The sequence below is a fragment of the Hydractinia symbiolongicarpus genome, chromosome 13, assembly GCF_029227915.1.
Source record: "Hydractinia symbiolongicarpus strain clone_291-10 chromosome 13, HSymV2.1, whole genome shotgun sequence".
NCBI lineage: Eukaryota > Metazoa > Cnidaria > Hydrozoa > Anthoathecata > Hydractiniidae > Hydractinia > Hydractinia symbiolongicarpus.
This window is the reverse complement of record NC_079887.1, coordinates 9,236,847-9,257,153: the sequence shown is the minus strand read 5'-3', so window position 1 is coordinate 9,257,153 and position 20,307 is coordinate 9,236,847. Positions and strand designations below refer to the sequence as shown.

The 20,307-nt window shown below is 33.4% G+C and overlaps 1 protein-coding gene across 1 annotated transcript; it reads left to right on the top strand.

The window, feature by feature from the left end:
- The first annotated feature begins 17,629 nt into the window (after positions 1-17,629).
- Positions 17,630-19,834, top strand: LOC130624119 (uncharacterized). Its single transcript, XM_057439689.1, has 2 exons — positions 17,630-17,755; positions 17,869-19,834. Exons 1-2 carry the CDS (start codon positions 17,635-17,637, stop codon positions 18,165-18,167), a joined length of 420 nt encoding a protein of 139 aa, XP_057295672.1. The 5' UTR covers positions 17,630-17,634; the 3' UTR covers positions 18,168-19,834.
- The last annotated feature ends 473 nt before the right edge of the window (positions 19,835-20,307 follow it).

Sequence of the window (20,307 nt, the reverse complement as noted above, 5' to 3'; positions counted from 1 at the left end):
TATCCAACTTTTTCTGTCCAAATTGTTAAGTGCCATTTAAGTCGCAATACGATGTTTTATAGTCACCTTTGAAGGTGGGTTCAGGATTTACTTACCCTTCTTTTTTGAACCCTCCCCTAAAACCCAGAAGTAGTAGGGTTAAACGACATGGGTTATTATTGCAATCCTATTATTGCAAGCAGAAGTTGGTGCTATAATGAATCATATGCTAGATTGTATTTTGTTTCGTAGAAAAAAAACGACAAATTAACAATTATAACTTTTAGTTAGCACGCCAATAGAACAGATACAACATATAAGGTTACTACAGCTATTTTCAAGCTAACTAATACTTGACATTTTTGGTATCAAAGGGAGGCGGATGGTTGAAGCTACAGTTGAACTCATGTAATTCGAACTCCTATAATTCAAATAATCATTTAAATCAAACGAATTTTCCGTCCCGCCGAATTTTACTCTAAAATCCTTATAAGAAAACTCCTATAATTCGAACTCTTGTAATTCGAAAAATCATGTAAATCGAACAGTTTTCTTAGTCCCGTAAGCAAATTTTGATCATGTAATTCGAATTTTTCATCACATGTAGGCTACATAAGCCGCCTATTCTCGTCTCTTATTTTCTTTGTGTTTTCTTGTTTATTTATTTTTTACTTTAGTTGGTGTAAATTAGTATTTACCACTTACTATGTAAAACCAACTTTTAATAAATGAAATAATAATAATAATACTTTAAAGGATCTGGAAAAGGGGCGCTTGAACGTAGATGTAGATGTAGCCAAGAAATACAATATTCCCACTAGCACACTGGCAACATGGAAGAAGAATAAGGAAAAAATAGAAACGCCAACGGAGGTTTAAAGCAGATAAATACGACAAATTAAATGACGCTCCGTTTAAGTGGTTTAAATCAAAGCGCGGAAACAACATCCCAATCAATGGTCCAATCTTGTCAGGAAAAACACAAAGATTTGCGAAAGATTTTCAATATGAAGACTTCACGGCATCAAAATAAGTGGTTAAGAGGCCGGAAAGAGAGGTAAATTATATCCTATGTACCTTTACTGTATTCGATCACTCTCGCGAATGTATCCCGTCATGAAAAATAGCCAGAACAATGAGGAATTTCAATCTTTTTATAGATATGGAATCATTTTGAAAGAGGTATCTAGCGAATCAGAGAAAGTCACCAAAGAGATGACAGCGCCATGGGAAGAAACAACCCTCCCAACTATTCTTGCCAGGTACAATTTGAAGGACATCTTCAACGCGTATAAATTTGGTCTGTTTTACCAAGCACTGCCCTCCAAGTCTTTACATTTTCGTGGCAAATGTTGCGCAGGTGGAAAACATAGCAAAGTTTTTTACCAATAGCGTTGGACGCAGCCATACCATTAGGCTGCGTCCAACGCTATTGGCAAAAAACTCGCGTTGTTTGTGATAGGAAAATCTGCAAAGCCGAGATGCGTCAAGAACGTGCACAACCTTCCCTGACGATACCGATCTCAAAATAAATCATGAATGGATGGAGTACTTTTTGAAGAGTGGGTACGAGAGCTCGACCGTCAATTCGATTCGCAAGGCAGAAAGATTACTCTAGTTGTCGACAATTGTCCTGCTCAGCCGGAAGTCACAGGATTAAAGGCGATCAATTTGCAATTTTTACCACCCACCACAACTTCTTGTACACAGCCTAAGGAACAAAGGGTTATCAGGTCGAGATTGTTGATGTTGATGCTAGCTCTGATGATAAAAGGACGACGACGATCCAGTTTCACCACAGTCGCAATACGAGATTGAAGACGCAATAGAGACTCTGAAGAAACTGACGTTGTTTGAGACCGATCCAAAGTGTGATACTCTGCTGTCGCAAATGTCCGATAAGATCAACCATGGAAGATTGCTTAATAGGAGACAGACCAAAATCATGGACTTTTATGAGAAAGATTGATAATTAAAAATTGGTAACACTTGTTTTACATGAAAATAGCCACTTATTTCTCAAATACTACGCGTCGTTTTACTCCATAGGATGTTACAACATTGATAATTAATAGCGCCAAAATTCGGCCGAAAAAAGTCAAACTCCTATAATTCGAAACTCATGTAATTCGAACAAATTTTGAATCCCCTTGGAGATTCGAATTACATGAGTTCAACTGTATGTTAATAAAGCATATTTTTTATTGTTTTAGCCAAAGTGGATTTTTCCACGGGCTTATAAACGAGTCTATTATAATAATAATACGCTGATTCTGTCTGTTTGTGCGGGGCAATGTGAATGCGATAATGGAAATGGGTTAATTTTCCTTCAAAATGTTGACTGACAAATCCAGCGTCACGACGTCAACAACGGAAATTTAACGTCAACAGCTCATTGAAATGAAGCTATTAAGATGCGCTGGCAACTACGAGACCAAATAAGCCGAAAAAAACAGAGTGTTAACGGCAGTTATTTGTTACTGCGTGGACCACCTGGAACCAAAATAGTGTTCACTGTTTCAAGCTTGAAACAATAGTGAAAGTGGCTAGAAAAATTTAAAAATCTAAAATCTAAAAAATTTATTTGTATATAGGCAGTCTATTGCTAACATCATCAAAATTTACCTCACAAATGAAATAAATAATTCCACGCTCCAATCCTAGCCTATATAATAATACGCTAAACCAAAATGTTTCAACTAAAATACTAAGTCAGACTCAAAATTGACATCTTATATTATTAACACTAAGACTAAAGGGTTAAAATTAATTAAACTATAACATTTTGCAACTTTGAAGGCAAATAACTTGGGCCCATGTTTTTTTTTTTTTTTTTTTTTAAACATATATTTGGCATCCATAATTTACAAATGGTTCTCCATGTGAGGTTAGAATTAGTCTGATTCGCCGAATCCCATAACTATGTTGATTGCTTGGTTTTAAAAAGTCTTCAACCTCTAATATAACTCTCAAAAGTCGCATAATCCTGCGCATCTTTTGTGGTTGACATCTAAATAAAATTCAAAAAATTGTTTTCGCTACATAGATGCGTCACAAGCCCATAATAGCAAAACAAGAAAAAATGAAATGATGGCAATATAGTTGGATAAATGAGGAAGGTGAAGCAACGAAGTTTATAATGGTTGTTAAATCAAAAATCGGCGATGTTTAACAGCTATAATGAGAAAAAGTATAGATTCATTTCTATTGAATATACTGAATTTTAAAAAAGCAGAGGCAGTTTCCAGTTAAACTATAAACCCATTATCGCATTAGTATTGCCGAATAAATTTTACGCAACATTTTAAGGATTTTCAAGATGGCAGCTTTGCAATGGCAAAATATAATACTATGCATCATGGTATTTCCATTTGTGCAAACTATCTATTTTCTTGATGATGAGGTGAAAATAAGTGAAATCATTGATGGCACGGATTTCTTTAAATCAATTGAACGAGATTGGAAAGGTATTGGAACGATTCTTGGTAATGTCGTCAATTTTAATAATTGGCCATGCGAGTACTGACTACATGTAATAAAAGTTAAACAAAGTTTTAAATACTAACATTATTCTTTTGGTGCGATCTTACGTAGTCAACTTCTAGCGGCACCATAACTGCAACTGTCGTCAGAAGAAATGGATGCAAACCACCATCAATAAAAAGGGTTTTACATGATCATTTTCCAAGCAATAATTTTGAAACCGCTATTAGGATTTTCGATGGAGATGAATTTGGGGTATGTATGTATCATTTAAGTATGTTGACAGATAAACAACTACCTGTTCTGAATTTCCGTGGTGGGTTAAAGTTTCGATAGAATCTGTTTTAAATGCAATGAAAAACAACTGCATCTTCCACCGCTGACATCAATTAAATGTCTCACTCTGACCGTCATTGAAGGCGGGTTTTGAACATTTTTTGAAATCTTTTCGCTATCATCTCCTTATCAACCAATTCATTTTCATCGAACACCTCTTTGCTGACATCTCCCTCATCAACCAATCCATTTTCATTGAACACCTTTTCTCTACCATTTTCCTCACCAACCAATCCACTTTCATCGAACACCTCTTCGCTACCATCTCCCTCATCAACCAATCCATTTTCATCGAACACTTCTTTGCTAACATCTCCTTCATCAACCAATCTATTTCCATCGCACACTTCTTCGCAGTCATCTTTTGGTAAAGATAAAAAACATATTCTTGTAATGCATAGGATATAACTAAAAACTAATAATTGACATCACCCCTTGTAATCTATCTTCCAGCGTGAGAAGAATGAGAAAAGTTTTACGACGCTGGTTTGATAGATGTGACTCTTCCTTTTTCTTTGACAATATTTTCATTTTTATTTTCCGAATTGAAGTCAGCAATGTCTTTAACGTAGAATTCTTTCACACATACTTTTTGTGACTGGGAATATTATAATGTCATACTATGCTTTTCCAAAATTTTTCCAGGAATAAAATTTTGCCGTTTCGGTACCTCATTTTTTTTCTTGCTTTCGATACGTACAAAAACTCTATCGCCAACCTTGTACTTCTTGTAGGAATTTTTCCGAGCATGAGCCCTGAGCCTTTTTCTCTTGTTAAATTCACGTGCGGTTTTACGAAGGTGTTTGATTTTATCATTTCTTCTATTGATAACTTTTGGAGATGGTGGATTAGAAGTCCTATTGATAATGTTTGGTTCTTCATGGAAACACCTGCGTTGACAAGTTCGTTAGATTTTCATCCAAATGTACTTTAAACTCACTTCGCCATCCCAACTCCTCACGCTTTTCGTTATTTAAACACCGCATATAATCAGGCAGATTTTTTACCCAGTTAATACCATTTCGATTTTGACTCAACAAATCGTGATAAATTTTGTTTCGTAGTACTCAATGAGACCTTTTAACTTTTTCCTGTACTTGGGGGTGGTGCGGCCGCTTATCATTGTTGTCTTTTTATCACGATAATATCTTACAACCTCTTTCTTGAACTTTCCTCCATTGTCACTTTAAAGACGATTTGGTTCGCCAAGAATAGAGTAGATTTTTTGAATCTCTCTTTTCACATGTTGTGATAGTTTTCGTTCCAGTGAATCTAGACAATGGAATCTTGAAAATACGTCCATTAGGGAAACCCTGTTATGTTTAATTTTAATTTTGCTTAGATCAACTAACTCAATCTGGTGTTGTTCGTGGACGTCTTTTACACGAACAAGTAGAAAGGTCGCTTTGTTCGTGTACTGAACACTAAACTGTTTAAAATTTCCATCATTTTCAGTTACCTTCAATATTTCCTTCTTGCTCAGTCCAGCATAGCCATAAGCCGCTCAAGTCCACATGTTAACTAACCGAATATCTTTGACAACAAAAATTGTTCATATAATAAGAACAACTTTGCCTTTGAGTTGAAGGTCTTTCAACCTGTTTCATTTTATTTTCAATGCTATTGGTGTTTTATAAAAATTTATTTATTATAAATAATGATTCCATACCTTCCTATTGTTGTGTAACAAAACATGTCCGGCTTCATCTACCGTGAATCTTTCCTTCGATCTCCGAAATTTCACAACAGCGTTTTTTTAATCCCTGATCTTATTGATTAAAAATATGTCGGTTAAAATTAACGAAATATTTGACAAGTAACGAAATTTTTAACCGACGAAAAATTATAACCGACGAAACAAAAGTCCGACAAAAAATTATTTGGCGAATATTTTTAACTGACGAAATATTTACTTAAATTGTTTTTTAATAAAATTAGCTATTTTGTGTGTAATTTGCGACGGGGAAGATGAAATAATAATGAAATAATTTTAATTCATTTGACTTTACGGGAATAATTCACGATGGCGTGAGTTCATCAGTTGAAGAGTGTGATATTGATCTCGACATCACATTGGGAAGTGTGGATGAAGTGGAGGATGCTAAAACACATACTAGTAACGAATTAACAGCAATGATGGTGGAGGTTATTTCAATAGATGAATAAAGCAAATAATTTAAACATTTCGTCAGTTAAAAGTGACGAAATTTAGGCCAGGTGACGAAATTTTTAAGCGAAGAAATAAAAATCCGACATATTTTTAACCGATAAGTTATCAGGCGTGCTAAAACTTGCAAGTTTGACAATCGCTGCGTTTTCTTCGTCACCAAGCAGGTGTATATAATCCTTTTTCGATAATGTTAAAGATATCAAGATAGGAAAGAATAAAAGTAACTTCATCGTTAATGTTGTTGTTTATGCCAATCTCATTTATTTACTAATACATCGATCATTGCGACGCAACCTGGTTTTTATGCATTACGATCCTATTTCTTTCTATTAATATCAGTCGATGTAAAGATGAAATGAATAAATTAAAGTTACACGAAAAAAATTGAATGTTTATTTTCCGTCTGGTCCTGTACGAGGGTTTCTTAACAATAAATAAAAGGCAAGTCCCCCCTCTAAGTTTTACAATAGATTTTCCAAATAATACTTTTTCGAGAAAAGATATTAATACAGATTGGGGCAAGGTGTCATTACAAATTGAGGCAAGCATTACAAATTGAGGCAATGTTTATTACAAATTGGGGCAATTATTACAAACTGGGGTGCAACAAGAACAAGAACAATACACAATGTAATCCAATATTCCCATTGATGATTTAAGGTGGAGAGTATCAGAATCGTGACCTCAAGTGGACGTTTGACAATGGATACAAAAATTTATGATAATTTACCATTGCAACTCTTCGGACTATTGCCTTTGGGTGGATCTGCAGATACACCAACTGTTATGGAATTTTCATGGCTTTCACAGGAAGTTATGACTCTTAACAATACAGAAATCAAATTAGAGGGTTTAGCCACACTTGGACCGCACGAAGTTGAGGTAAGGAAATAAATAAATAGACTATGAAAGGATAAGTTAGCGTTTGTACCATTAAAAATAGATATAAAGGTGAACAATACTCCATTTATTCGTGTGCTTATGTCCTAAATGATGTACTTTTAATTTTCCTTGGCCTACCTTATTTCTAAAGTTTTTTTATGAAAAGGCATCAATTGGATTATCAGCGTTCATTGTAGAAGATACTTTTAAAACAAATAAACTAACAAACAATTTGCTTAGACCTCATTATTTCTAGCTAGTGGTATCTGGTTTTTAGGCTGAGGGCCAAGGACAAATTTTTTATAGGACTGTGCACGGCCTTGTTACTTATTCAAACTTACCTCACAACCTGATGGAAAACATCTGTGGCTTAAAGGAAGTTTAGTATCTTTCTTTTTTCATTGAACATGGAGAGAAAAAGTTTATTGAAATTCATTTCTTTGTGAAAAATGCGTTTGAGGATTTATGATATTAATATCGTAACACTCCTGTGAATTATGCCTTGTACTGTCCATTACTATCTTCAAGTTTTGCCAAAATCTTAAAACTATATTAGGTAAGAGGAAAAGAAACAGAAGGATAGGAAGAATTGAATAATAAGCTGACACCACGCGACATCAAAATGTTAATTCCAAATACGATCTCTGCCTAAATTTCTTGTTTACAATTTTCTAATAGTTTAATGTCGTTTAAAAAGGTTTATCCAAACTTGCTATCTTTTTCTGTTGGTCATTAGAAGAGAATTAATTTTTACAATATTTGTTACAAAATTATTGTAGTTTGTGTTGGACGGAAGAGAGAAAGTCTGTTTTAACATAATCTAACATAATTTAACATAATACGTAGAAGTAAAGAGGGGCAAAAAAACATCTAATGCTTGTTTTACCCAAATTTTTACGCAGAAAAAAGTCCAAGTGAGATGAGTGAGATTTGAAAAGATTGCGGTTTAAAACCTTGAACTTGTCTGAAACAAAAGCTGGATTTCTTTTGATGTCGTTCGCTATAGAGGCTTTTCGCTGCAGAAAGATTTTACCGTGCATCAGAATTTTATTTGATGCTCGGAAGATAGAAATGTATATCTTCACAATTTAAAAGCTTTGACAATGACCTGTTGAGGCTTTTTCTGATTGATGATAAAAAATAAAACTAATTTTATTCTTTTTCTGTTTGCCTTACATATAATAAAAATAGTATCCAAAAAATTATTGGAATTGAAAGTTTTCCGGCAGGCCATTTGTTTGACGTTAAAACCGTCCAAAATATGAAAAAGAGATGCCCATAAGAAAAGTTAAAAAGTAACCTGGCAAAGAAAACCAAGTGTGGATTGTTGAGAATAACTTTGCTATTGTTCTTTTACTAAATTTAGGGGCCATATTAGTTTGAAAGTAAGAAGGCGTAGCGTTTATCATACAACAACAAAATAAGTGTGTTGGCCTCAGAAAGAAAGCCATAAAAATGTATTTTAAAAATGTTATAGATTCTGGGATTGTAGAAAATAAAACTTTTTGGAAAACTATTAAGCCGTTTATAACCAATAAAAGTGGTTTAAACAGTGATAACATTATGATTATCAAAGATGGTGCTCAGATAACCAATGACAGTGAGCTTGCTGAATTATTTAATGATCACTATTTAAACATTGTAGGAAAAAGTAGTGGAACCAAGCCAGACAAAGCCAGACATAGACAAAGAGAGACTAATTAATGAGATAATTAAAACATACGAGAGTCATCCGAGTATTGTCAAAATTAAAGCCTGCAACGAAAATATAAATTTTTTTAACTTTGAGGAGGTATATGACAACACAATCAAAAAACTTTTATAAACATAAATTCCTCTCCAGGTAGAGACAAAATACCCCCAAAGCTTGTGAAGTTAGCTAGTGAATATCTGATTGGCCCATTGAAAAATGCTATAAACAGCAGCATAAAATTGAGTATTTTTTCCGATGGAGCCAAACGTGCAATGGTAGCACCTCTTGACAAAGGAGGCAAAGACAAACATAGCATTAGAAATTTTAGACCTTGACTGAATTTTCAAAATTCTATGAAAACATAATGAAGGATCAAATCATGTCTCTCATAGAATCGAAACTTTCAATGTTTTTGTCAGCCTATCGGAAAAACTATAATACACAGCATGTCTTAATTCGTTTACTAGAAGAATGGAAAAAAAAACTTGATATGAATTACGTGGTTGGTGCAGTCTTAAAGGATCTATCAAAAGCTTTCGATTGCGTGCCACATGATTTACTAATCGCTAAACTTGAGGCATATGGATTTGAAATTAATGCCCTAAAATTTGTCCTGTCATACCTAACAAATAGAGAACAATCTACTCGTATAAACGGACACTACAGTCTTTTCCAAATGATTCTTTCAGGTGTGCTGCAAGGATCAATCTTAGGCCCCATAATTTTTAATATTTTCTTACCGATATTTTTCTTTTTATAACCAGAAGTGACCTACACAACTGTGAGGTAAAATAAAGTGTTGTTACGAGTGATAAAACACAAATAACATGCTCACGTTGCTCTTTAATACAATGTAAATGAGAGTAGAACCAATTAAGCGTTATTTAAGCTATTGTACTGATTAATAAAGGGGTTAATATCAGCAAGATTTTAGTGAGTACCCAGATACGTAACCACGAAAAAATAAGAATTATAAACAATCTATCTCAATTTATAGATACAGTGAGGGATATCTCAATCAAAAGTCAATAATTTGACGCTAAGCTCCGCCCATCTTCTCTAATAATGCACAAAGTTGTAGAGGTTACTCGAAAGGTTAAACCTTTTTATTGCAACCAATGCGCTTAAATTGCTTGGTAGAAAGATTATATATGATAGGGCATACCAACTTGACATTTTGGCGGTGTTTGTGAGTTATACTCCGGGCGCATAATAAAATGATTTTTGACATTTACAACTCACAAACTTATTCGCTACGGGTAGATTGTCTTGACACTGCTAGAAAACGATGTTGTTTATAACTCTCTTGATACGCGAATTCACTTGCACATTGATATTCGAAGCTTTTGGTGTTTGTAATCTAAAAGGACTCACTTGTTTGGTTGTCTTCAACACAAAAACAATAAGTGCTGTTAGGTTGTATTCTGTCAATAACACGTACTTACTTTTGCAGGTCTAGCGTTTTATGTAGACTTCGATACTTTTTCTTACGTGGTTACATAGCCAGAGCTGAATTAATAGAAAACTACAATGTCCGCTACAAAGACAGTTAGGTGCAGCACCGCGTTGTCACCAAAGTTTAGGCACGTTTGCAAACATTCTGAACTTACTTTAAAGTAATGTCGTTGTTTTTTTTTGATTTTTAGTTTGCAGACTTAATATAGGCGTAGTTTTTCTACAGAAGCAAGCAGTTTAATTTTAGTTACACTTTCGTAGTGAATTTACTTTGCAGTGATATTGATCTCGTAATCATGATCCCTTGTTAGTATGTAGGGAAAAATATTTGCCACATAAAAAGCTATAAGATTCGCCAACCTTTAGAAAGTGAAAAACAGGTACAAAGCACTATCCGTCGTAGATTCATGGAGTGACGAAAACTACACCAGTAGTCAAAGCCAAACTCAGTAGTTGTATCAGTTAATCGTGGGTGATCACATTCACTCTTTTAATGGATTAAAATAGTGATCATACTACTGTAAGCATACTTTTGCACGAGCATGGGTCTACTGTCACCAACCTTACGAATAGCATTTAACAAGCGCATTTAGTGTCCCATTGGCCCTCTACACCATTTCGAACCATTTGATTTTCTTGTTTTTTCACTGTTCTCTTACTTTGTAATAATATCTGTTATTTATATTTATGGTTCTTGTAATGCAATTTAAAAAACACAACATAATTATATAATAAGTAGATATACAATAGGTAAACATAGGTTATTGAGATTTATTAACCCGAGGTGATTTATATTCAACGACGCGCAGCGGAGTTGAATATAATATCACCGAGGGTTAATAAATCCAATAACCTATGTTTACCTATTGTATATATGTTTTATTATACACCCAAAAGAGATTGTTATAATTAATATTACTTATTTTGTTTTGTGTTTGTATACCCGAGGTGATTTATATTCAACTGGAAATCGACCAATCAGAAAACGGACCACTAAGAAACAACCAATCACAGGTAATTACGATAAAAATTAATGAGGCGGAAAGGATAAAATCAAAACATGCGTTTACGAATGTTTTGTCAAAACTATTGTTACGTCACAAGCATTGAATAATACGGGTGGAATACGATTATTTATTCAATGGCTGTTTTTGCTTACGGGTATATAATAATAATTTTTATTACTAAATAGAACAAAATATGTGAGAATATTTGGGTGAATTGAGATAAAGGTGATACATAAAAAATGTTGAGAAAATAAGATTTTTTACAGGTTTAGCGGAAATCCAATCCTAGTCGGCTATGATGGTGCGCATCTAGAGGTGATATATTGGCGACCAAGAGCAAGAAGCCAACCCAGACATGCTTTTTCATTCGCTATTCTGTTCAAACATATAGATTTAGAATGGATTTTCAAAAAGGTCTCCGCATCAAGCGAAGTTCCAGAGGTTGAAAGACTTATCTGCAGGTATATTATAACTACTCTCTATTTTTACTAAATGAAAATCTAACTTTAGCACAGTTTTTGTTTATATCAGAACGTAATGCATAAAAAGGAAATGCACAAAACACACAAAGCAGTACACCCAACACCAAGTTGGCAACATAACTGGCATATTGTCATTGTCAAAGGGCTGAGCATAACTTCTCATCAAACCCCATTAAGATATGAGAACATTGAAAGCCTGCAGCGTACATTCAGATATGTTGCAATAAGCATTTCAGTAACTCAATTTTATGTTCTCACAAAAAAAGCCATGGCCATTGCAGACAAAATTCGTACACTTGTTTGCAGTAAATAATATTATACAAAGCACCTATTTTTACCTTTATTACGCACCAATTAATGTATCGTAAAGACACTACAAACAACGAAACCGTTCCTTTATCATAATTTTCTGGAAGTTAAAGTCGTCAAAAGAGGCTCTATCATAACTGTGGATATCTTTAGCAAACTTATTACACTAACATAAGCGGTAGAGTCATTGAAAGTTTTTATAACCTAAAAGTGATAATAAAAATAAAAGTGCGAGTGTCAAAATCTTCTGATACTAAATTTGTGTACGTCATCCTAGAGTAATGTATTATCTTTCTCTCATTTAGTTATCACTGTTAGTAATGCTAAGGACTAAATGATTTCACAAAGCGGTCAGAAGAAGCGATTAACAGACAGGACTCGTACGCGTTGCCAATTCTTCGAAACCAACTGAATCATATGCTGAAAACAGTGCTGGAATTCACAGACTTGCTACATCAGAATGCAATACAAGCTTACAAGCGCTCTATCATTCCCAAACACGAAAGTGATGATGGGGAAAAAGCACTTTTGTTTATCAAACGGGTAAGTTAAATTCGGATTTAAACCATTCCACAATTTTGGAAAACCGATAAAACATAAGTGCGCTATAATTTCTTCTCTATCGCATTGCCTGTCCATTGAAATTGTTAGAACGTCACATGGAAAACTTTGTCGGTCGACATTTAAATAGAGTTCTCTGACAACCGCGATTTGATTTTTTTTACTCAGAACCAGTGATTGTATTAAAAACAATAATTATTAAAGTACGATATTAAACGTTAAAATATTACTTTTAGTTCGAAACGATGTTCGTTGTCTGTAGCTATATTACAATGCTGCATTTTCTTCTTGCCTAAAGATAAAGCTGAAATCTTAAATAAAAACAACAACAACTTTTGAACAGCAGAAACACGTGTTCAAAAGTAAGGTGTAGTTTTCATTGGTATAGTAGTCAAAGGGAAAAAGCAAACAAAAATTTTGTTTTCCTAAATAAATAGTCAAAAAACAAGCATCGCCAAACATGAGTAATTTTAGCAATATTGCGGTTTAACCTAAATTTCTTGTTGCTTAAAATATTTTAAATCTTCTTGTTCAACGCCATATGAAGTAATTGGAGACTGTGAAATTAATTAGAAAAGGGGAATGCTATTTTCTTTTTTAGGATGTAGAAGATGTACTCAACAATGTTGACGACTCTCTAACAGACCAACATGGCCAACTGCAAGTTCTTCGAAGCAATATTAAATTCATAAAAAAACATGTCCACGCTTGCAAGAACAATTAAAAGAAAATTTACTTCACCATGTATGGTATTGAAAGAAATTGAGAGGAAAGTAGTATCGCAAGAGTATTTTAGTCATTGTAACTTTTAGAGTCAATGGAGAAAAGAATCATGCATTGATATCCGTTCTAGTGCTCATTTTTCTTATAGTACTTCCATTATCACACAAACTATTAATTTCACGTCTTAAAACTTGATTGAAAATATGAAAAGTAAACTCCTGTTCCCACTGAAAAGAATAATCTATAAATGCATATGCATTGACGTAAATGGTACATGTTTTCGTATAAACACATTCGCACCTCCAACGTATTTGCATTTTCTATTTTGCAATAGCTTTGTCTTTATATTTTTACACAATCCTTTTAGACCCATACAGCAACAAATCAAATTTCTCCAACAATTTGTGCGTATATGTTCTGGTTAACAACGGGCCTTTTACCACTAGTGTAAAATTAAGAAGGCTTGTACTGTTACAATATCATACCGAAAAAAAACTTTTCGTTTGTGAAGTTGAGTTTAAAGATAACATTGACATTTCATTAGCACCATCATTCCTACAAAAGTGTAAGATAATTAATGCGATGCTGTGAACGAAATTTCATTAAATGCATTTTCCAAAAGACCAGAAGATCAGAAGACTTTGTCTGTTGAAAAAGACTTTATTTGCTAGCCTAGTTATTGGAAAATAGTACTGCGTGAGAAAATAAAAATATTTGCTAATTATTGTCTGAAAAATTTTTTAGTTTCCAATAAAGTATACAGTACTTATATTTTACCATACCTTTTCGTTTTTGTAAAAAAACAGAAAGAGCCAATGCACGTGATCAATTTGCAGCATACAGTTTTAACAATTGAGCATATTTTTACTTTTACGACAGTATAAAGAAAAATTTTGTAAAAAAGCAATTGTTATAACATAAAATTTGAAACATGGGAAAAAAATGCTGTTCTACTAGCTTAGTAAGCACCCCCTTACAATTTTTAATTCTGCTTTTTACATCGGTAATTAAAGTCAGCTTAAAAAGACACTTCTTTTGTCTACATAGAAAGAGAATTGTCAAATCAGAGGCATGTAAAACTCAACTTAAACCATCCATATCTAAACTTTTATACGTTTATTTTTTTGATGATCATTTTAGCCGATTTTTTTTGGCTCTGCTCTTAGCTTCTTCAAGTAACGTTTTAAATATTAGAAAAAAAATATATATTTGAAAAATTCCTAATTTAAAAAAGGCAGCAAAGTAAAAATAATAATAATAATAATAAGAAAATAATCATTGAAATTGAATGATTTATATAATTTTCAATGACATTTTTTTCTGTTTTATTAAAAAGAAAAAGCCATTGAAGAAGGTACAGAATTTGTTATTGGCCAAGCGCATTAACAACATTTTTTAAAAATATTGTTTAGAAGGGAAATTTTGGAATTTGAAAGTGTTTGAAAACGTGACCGATGATGCGTGATATGCATACAGAGTGTGATCCATTTTTTTTGCTTTCAGATATTTAAGTTATTTATCTGTTTGTAAACAAATACCATGGTGCATTAAAATCATGCGAAAGTGATAACTACTCTCCCGCTTCTAAAACAAATAGATTATTGAATAATGGCATATTAGATTTGAGAAAAAAAGATTTTTGGTTTGTTACTTCGTAAACAAGATTAAATCAAATAAGCAAAGGAAAACAGTCTTAATTATTCTTGGTAGTAAAGCAAACCGTGAGAAAAAGAGGAAATCTGAGGGAACGATACCATATTCTTTAAAGTAAGCATTGTATTAAATATTTGATTTAAGAGGACACACATATTGTTTGAGTGTAATAAACTTTCCCCACTATTCACTTGGTGATTTGGTAGTTTTGCCATACACAGCAATGTTGTTGGTTCTCAGTTTGAAACAGGCGCGCATGTAAATTTCTCACTGGGAATGCAGAATTATCTTAAAATGTTTAGTCTTACCGAATTTTTTAATGCCTAAAAAATATTTTCTAGTCAGTTACCCACGGTCTCAATTGAAATTTAACTGCTTCAAGAATACAAAGACAAAATTTTCAAAAAAAAAGTAGTCAGGTTGCTTAAAAGGTCCGGACGTATAAGAAAACGCTTGTAAGAGCCGCTTGTTGATGCCCTGTCTTTCCTGTTATACTTGTACTTAACTCAATCTATTTTCCGTGACAGGAAGTTAAAAACCGCCAGCGTGCCTTATTAGATTTTCACAGTGCTAGTACGGGAAAAAAATTGTATTTCTTAACAACGCGCAAGCATGGCAACAAAACACGTACGTCTTTGAACTCTCTTTACATTGCTGCCGTATGTTTTTACACATTGATCGAAGATTTAAAACGGAAACAGGTGTTCTTGACTAAATATTTAGGTATTTAGGTGGTGCACTCTCCTCTGATTAAAGCTTCCGTTTACAAGTACTGCGCACCATTACACATTTTTAAGCATTACTGGTGTCTTGTTGTGATGATAAAAAATAGATAAAAAAAGAAAACATAATCGATTACACATGAGCACTCGCAAAATCTGACGAAATGGTGAAAAGCATCAATGATATTGATTGTCTGTTTTATGCAACAATTGAATCTTTTATAAATTGTTTTTGTTTAAAAAATGAGGGAAAATGTTAGAGTTAACTTGATAAAATAAGTTAAGGGACCGGGAAATTAGTTCGAGAAAGGAAAAGTTCAAGATAACTGAGATATAAAATGTAATTTTACCTGCAAGGGATTGCATCGTGCAACATTGTCTCGTTAAGATCACATCAACATCGACGGGTTCACCCATCGCATTTCTGCCAGGCATTCTCACAAAGTAACGACTTGTCTGTTACTTTGAAACATGGCTAAAATACGGCTATTATTATAGGTATCAACTAAAGTTAATAACCATATGCAACTTGCAATTTCACAATATATGCTGTTCAGCAATAAAACCATTGTACCTTTAAAACCGTTATACTCTAAGGATATAAAACTCAATTATATATGTATCACTCTAGGGTATAAGGCATATACAGTTTATGATGCAGCTTTCAAACACCGTTACATCACGCTATGAAAATTAGGACCATTATATAATTACTAGTCGTTAACCTGTGGAAAAATTCACGGGGTCGCCGTCGCCTTTGCTCGTCCTTTAAATTTACCTGTCGCAACAAAGTGGATAAAAATATATCGCATTTGATATTCGTGTGCATTTTAAAAATTTCGTGTTTCCGTCAAATATTTCGAATCATCAAGATTTTTTAATACACTGCTACGTGTAATTACGAGTATACAAATATAGATGTAAACAAGATATGTCGTAAAAAGGAATGATTTACAAGCAATTTACGATACTGTTTAAAACAATAAACAAAATAACAAATAAGAAAATTCTAACGCTCTCGCAATCGCCTAAATTTGAAGGGACTCTAATGACCGAACTAGTAATCACGCGAGTTAGAAATTGAACCATAATCCGAAGATTAAAAATGATGAACAGAAGCAATGAGAAATAATTAAAAAAGGAAATAAATATATAGATTATTTCAACTATCGTGCCATAGACCTATCGTAAAAATATTTCTAAAACATACTGGCAATAGTACCCAAAAGCTTCACTTCTTCTGACATTTGTTGGAAGGTTGTTCAACAACAGGCAGCGTCATGTAAATATGTTCCAGTAACATGCGAGCGTTCAACTACATATTCCCGTTGATAACTGGATTAAAATCTCTAATTAACAGTATTCTAAAGAGGCAGACACCTAGTTTTTTTCTGTGTTTTTCAAAGACAAGCAAACTAAACATTTTTTAGGAAATAGAACCCAGTTTTTTATTGTTTATTTACATTTGATGAAACATAACTCAACTGGTACAAAATTTGCAAGAAAAGAATGTTCGTGAATTTTAAGACTTTTGCGAATAATCATATGTTTTTGATAATTTCACACTGTCACGATTAAAGAGAATTGTGGGAAAAGAAACTCGAACTTTCGCATTTTAGGATATTTAGATTTTCGTAAACGGCCTCAAATACAATTAAACAACTCAATTGTCTATTTCAGTAACTTTTTTTCTCAATCATCACCACTTTCATTGTGATTTAGTACTTTGTTAGGGATAGAGGAAGGAGGGGAAATATACGATTTTTTTCACGTTATATAGAATTCACGATTTTTTTTATTTAAAATATTTTAAAACAAAAGATTTCGGAGAAAGCTTTAAAAATCGTGAAAATCGCGAAACTTGCTGGTCTTAGCAGATGTTTTGTATTTCTATTATCTAAACCGTTCAAACATTAGTTCTTTTGTTTTTATACCTGATCGGTTATAAGTATTCCATAAATTATTACAGCCCCCCCCCCCCCCCCCCAAAAAAAAAGGCTGAAATGCCACCGTGTATTCAGTTGGGTTTTTTTGCGCAAATGCGCGAAAAGCAAAGCAAAATAATGTATTTTACTGGTTAGCTTTTCGTAAATTATTGCAATATTTCCTTAACATCGCATTTAAAATTATCATTTTAGGCATTTTAAAGATGGCAGCTTTGCAATGGCTGAATAAAGTTATGCTTACCTTGATAATATGCCAAGTTGTGGATTCTATCTATTTTTTCGATGATGAAACGAGAAGAAGCGAAATTATAGATAGTACGGACTTTTTCAAAGAAATTGAAAACGATGTAAAAGGTAAGAAAAGTTTTTTCACTTTTGCTTTCAAACATCAGAATGCCTGTTGTGTTGAGATCTGGAAGAAATACCCCCCTATCTTTGCATTTAAATTAATATTTTAAACTTTATAGGTGGAAAACGAACGGATATAATGTCTGGCAGCGGCAAATTAACCTTCGGAGACACTTGGTGCGATCTTGTGTTAGCAACGGCTGACAACACTATAACAGCAACTCTTGACAAGAAGAATGGATGCAACCCGCCGTCGCTAAAAATGCTTTTAGATAATCATTTCTCACCCAATAATTTTCAAACTGCAACCAAGATTTTAGATGGGGATGTATTTGGGGTAGGTAAAAAATTTAATTCTCGATCAATAAAACAAAAGAAAAAATTACAGGAAAACGGACGGATGGACGGACGAACTTAAAGTATAGGAAATAAAAACGGCGAACAAATATGCAAATTCTGTCTATTATTTCGAGGGGGGGCAATGACTTGGATGGAGGATCCTAGAGTATTTAATGCTCATTTTGAGTTGCGCAGACTCAATTAAAGTCTTCGCTCTGCTAGGCAACGCCCTGCAACATCCAACAGCCCCCATTGTCCGCACATGGCTGGGGTTAAGCCTGGGCTATGGTAAAATTTTCTCATCCATATTAAATTGCCGCCAAAGAAAGTGAAACAAGTCATAACCACTAAGTAACTGCGCCATGGGTGTTATTTAATGTTTACACGGGCTTTTTTTCCAGGTTGAAAGTATCAAGATTGACAAAACCAATAGATTTGTGGAAATCAAGACAAAAGTTCGCAATAATTTGCCCATTCTACTTTTTGAAATCTTGTCTTTGGGTGGACCTGCATATGCACCAACAACGATGGAAATTTCATGGGATTCTAGAGAGGCCATGACTCTTCATGGTTTGGAAATTAAATTGGAGGGCATAGCCACAATTGGACCTCATAATCCGCAGGTAAGAAGATAAAGATATAACATTGTGACCAATCAAAATAATGTATTATTTTCTCATGGCTGCTTTGTATATTTCTCTCTTTCAATTGTTCCAAAGCACTGAAAATTATAAATTGATCGTTGTACCAAGTCACCACAAGATGACCCCTTCACTCATTAGAGATACTATCATCTCATTTCTTTATTTAAAAAAGATCACCTCTGAGAAAACCTTCGATAATTGTGTTAACCAAACCAGTTTCGTAACAGTTTTCTCCCATATTATAGAGAATGAAAAAATCTCACATAGAATTCACTTTTTTGTTAAGTTATAATGTTTTATTTTTCGCCAATAAGTGTCTCTATCACTGCATAAAAATTGATGTTATCCAACCAAAGAACCTGCAATATCACTAAATCATGAGATTTTTATCCAGTGATGCATACCAACGGAATCAGTACGTAACAAGCAGGGCCGGTATAGCCAAGGTATAGCCCTACATTTAAACGCAAACTCTCAAAGACAAGTTTGTCAGAAAAGGTGCCCAAAGATTTAGAAATTAATAAATTGGGCTACCGAACGATACCAAGCATAACTCCACTAGGTCTTGTCCTCAGTCATCAATCGCAGTACAAATTTTGAGAAGCCACAAGTCGACAGAAAATGGGATATTTCTAAAATGGGCCTTTGGTGGTTAATATATAAATAAAGATGATATACAAGTTAGCAAGACAATTAATATTTTTCAATGTATGATGTGCCATTGGCGAATTCCGTAAATATCAAAAGTGCAAAACCTCAAATAAAGTATGCAGTAACACAAAAATAAATTTATGGATATCTGCTTAAAGATATTAAATCTTTCAGTGACACTATAGACATATGGCCATACTTATTAAGGTGCCAATTAAATAAAAAGTTAAAAACAACATCTTTTTAATAAAATGTAATTTCTGTGCATTTTTGATTGGAACTTTGAACCAGATAGATAATTTCAGATACTATTAAACAGGGGACTAAACTTACAAAAACGAAAAAAAATGGTGTGAATGAGCGTAAACCTAGGAAAGTATTAATAACCTAGGCGTAAATTAGTTTTTGTAGCAAAGAGCATAAGGTTTATGAAATACTATAACGTACGTACGTCGTGAAATAAAAAAATCGCTAATATATCAAGAAATTTGAAAATATTAAAAAGAGCTTGTAAAAATAAGCGTGGAATAACACCTTGACATTTTTGTGAAAATATATTTCAGCCTTTATTTTTTACTAAGATAAAAACTTAGCTACAGTAAGTTTCAGGGCAACTGGGTAAATCAATAAACTGGTTGAAATTTCTATGTAAAATTTAGAAATACACGATTAACTTATTGCAAAGGTTTTGTATTCATTGTCTGTAATATGTGGTACAGTAAATTGCTACAACTTCCAAGTCTTGTACATGCCCTTACTATTCTGATTTTTGTTGTAGATTTTTAATTTTATTGTTATACATATTAACTGCAAAATTAATTATATTGCAGATTGAAATCGAGAAGCCTTCTGGGAAGCAACTGTTCGAAATCAAATCTTTCACATCACCAGCTCCAATTAGGTTATCCACCGTTGCAAGTACAT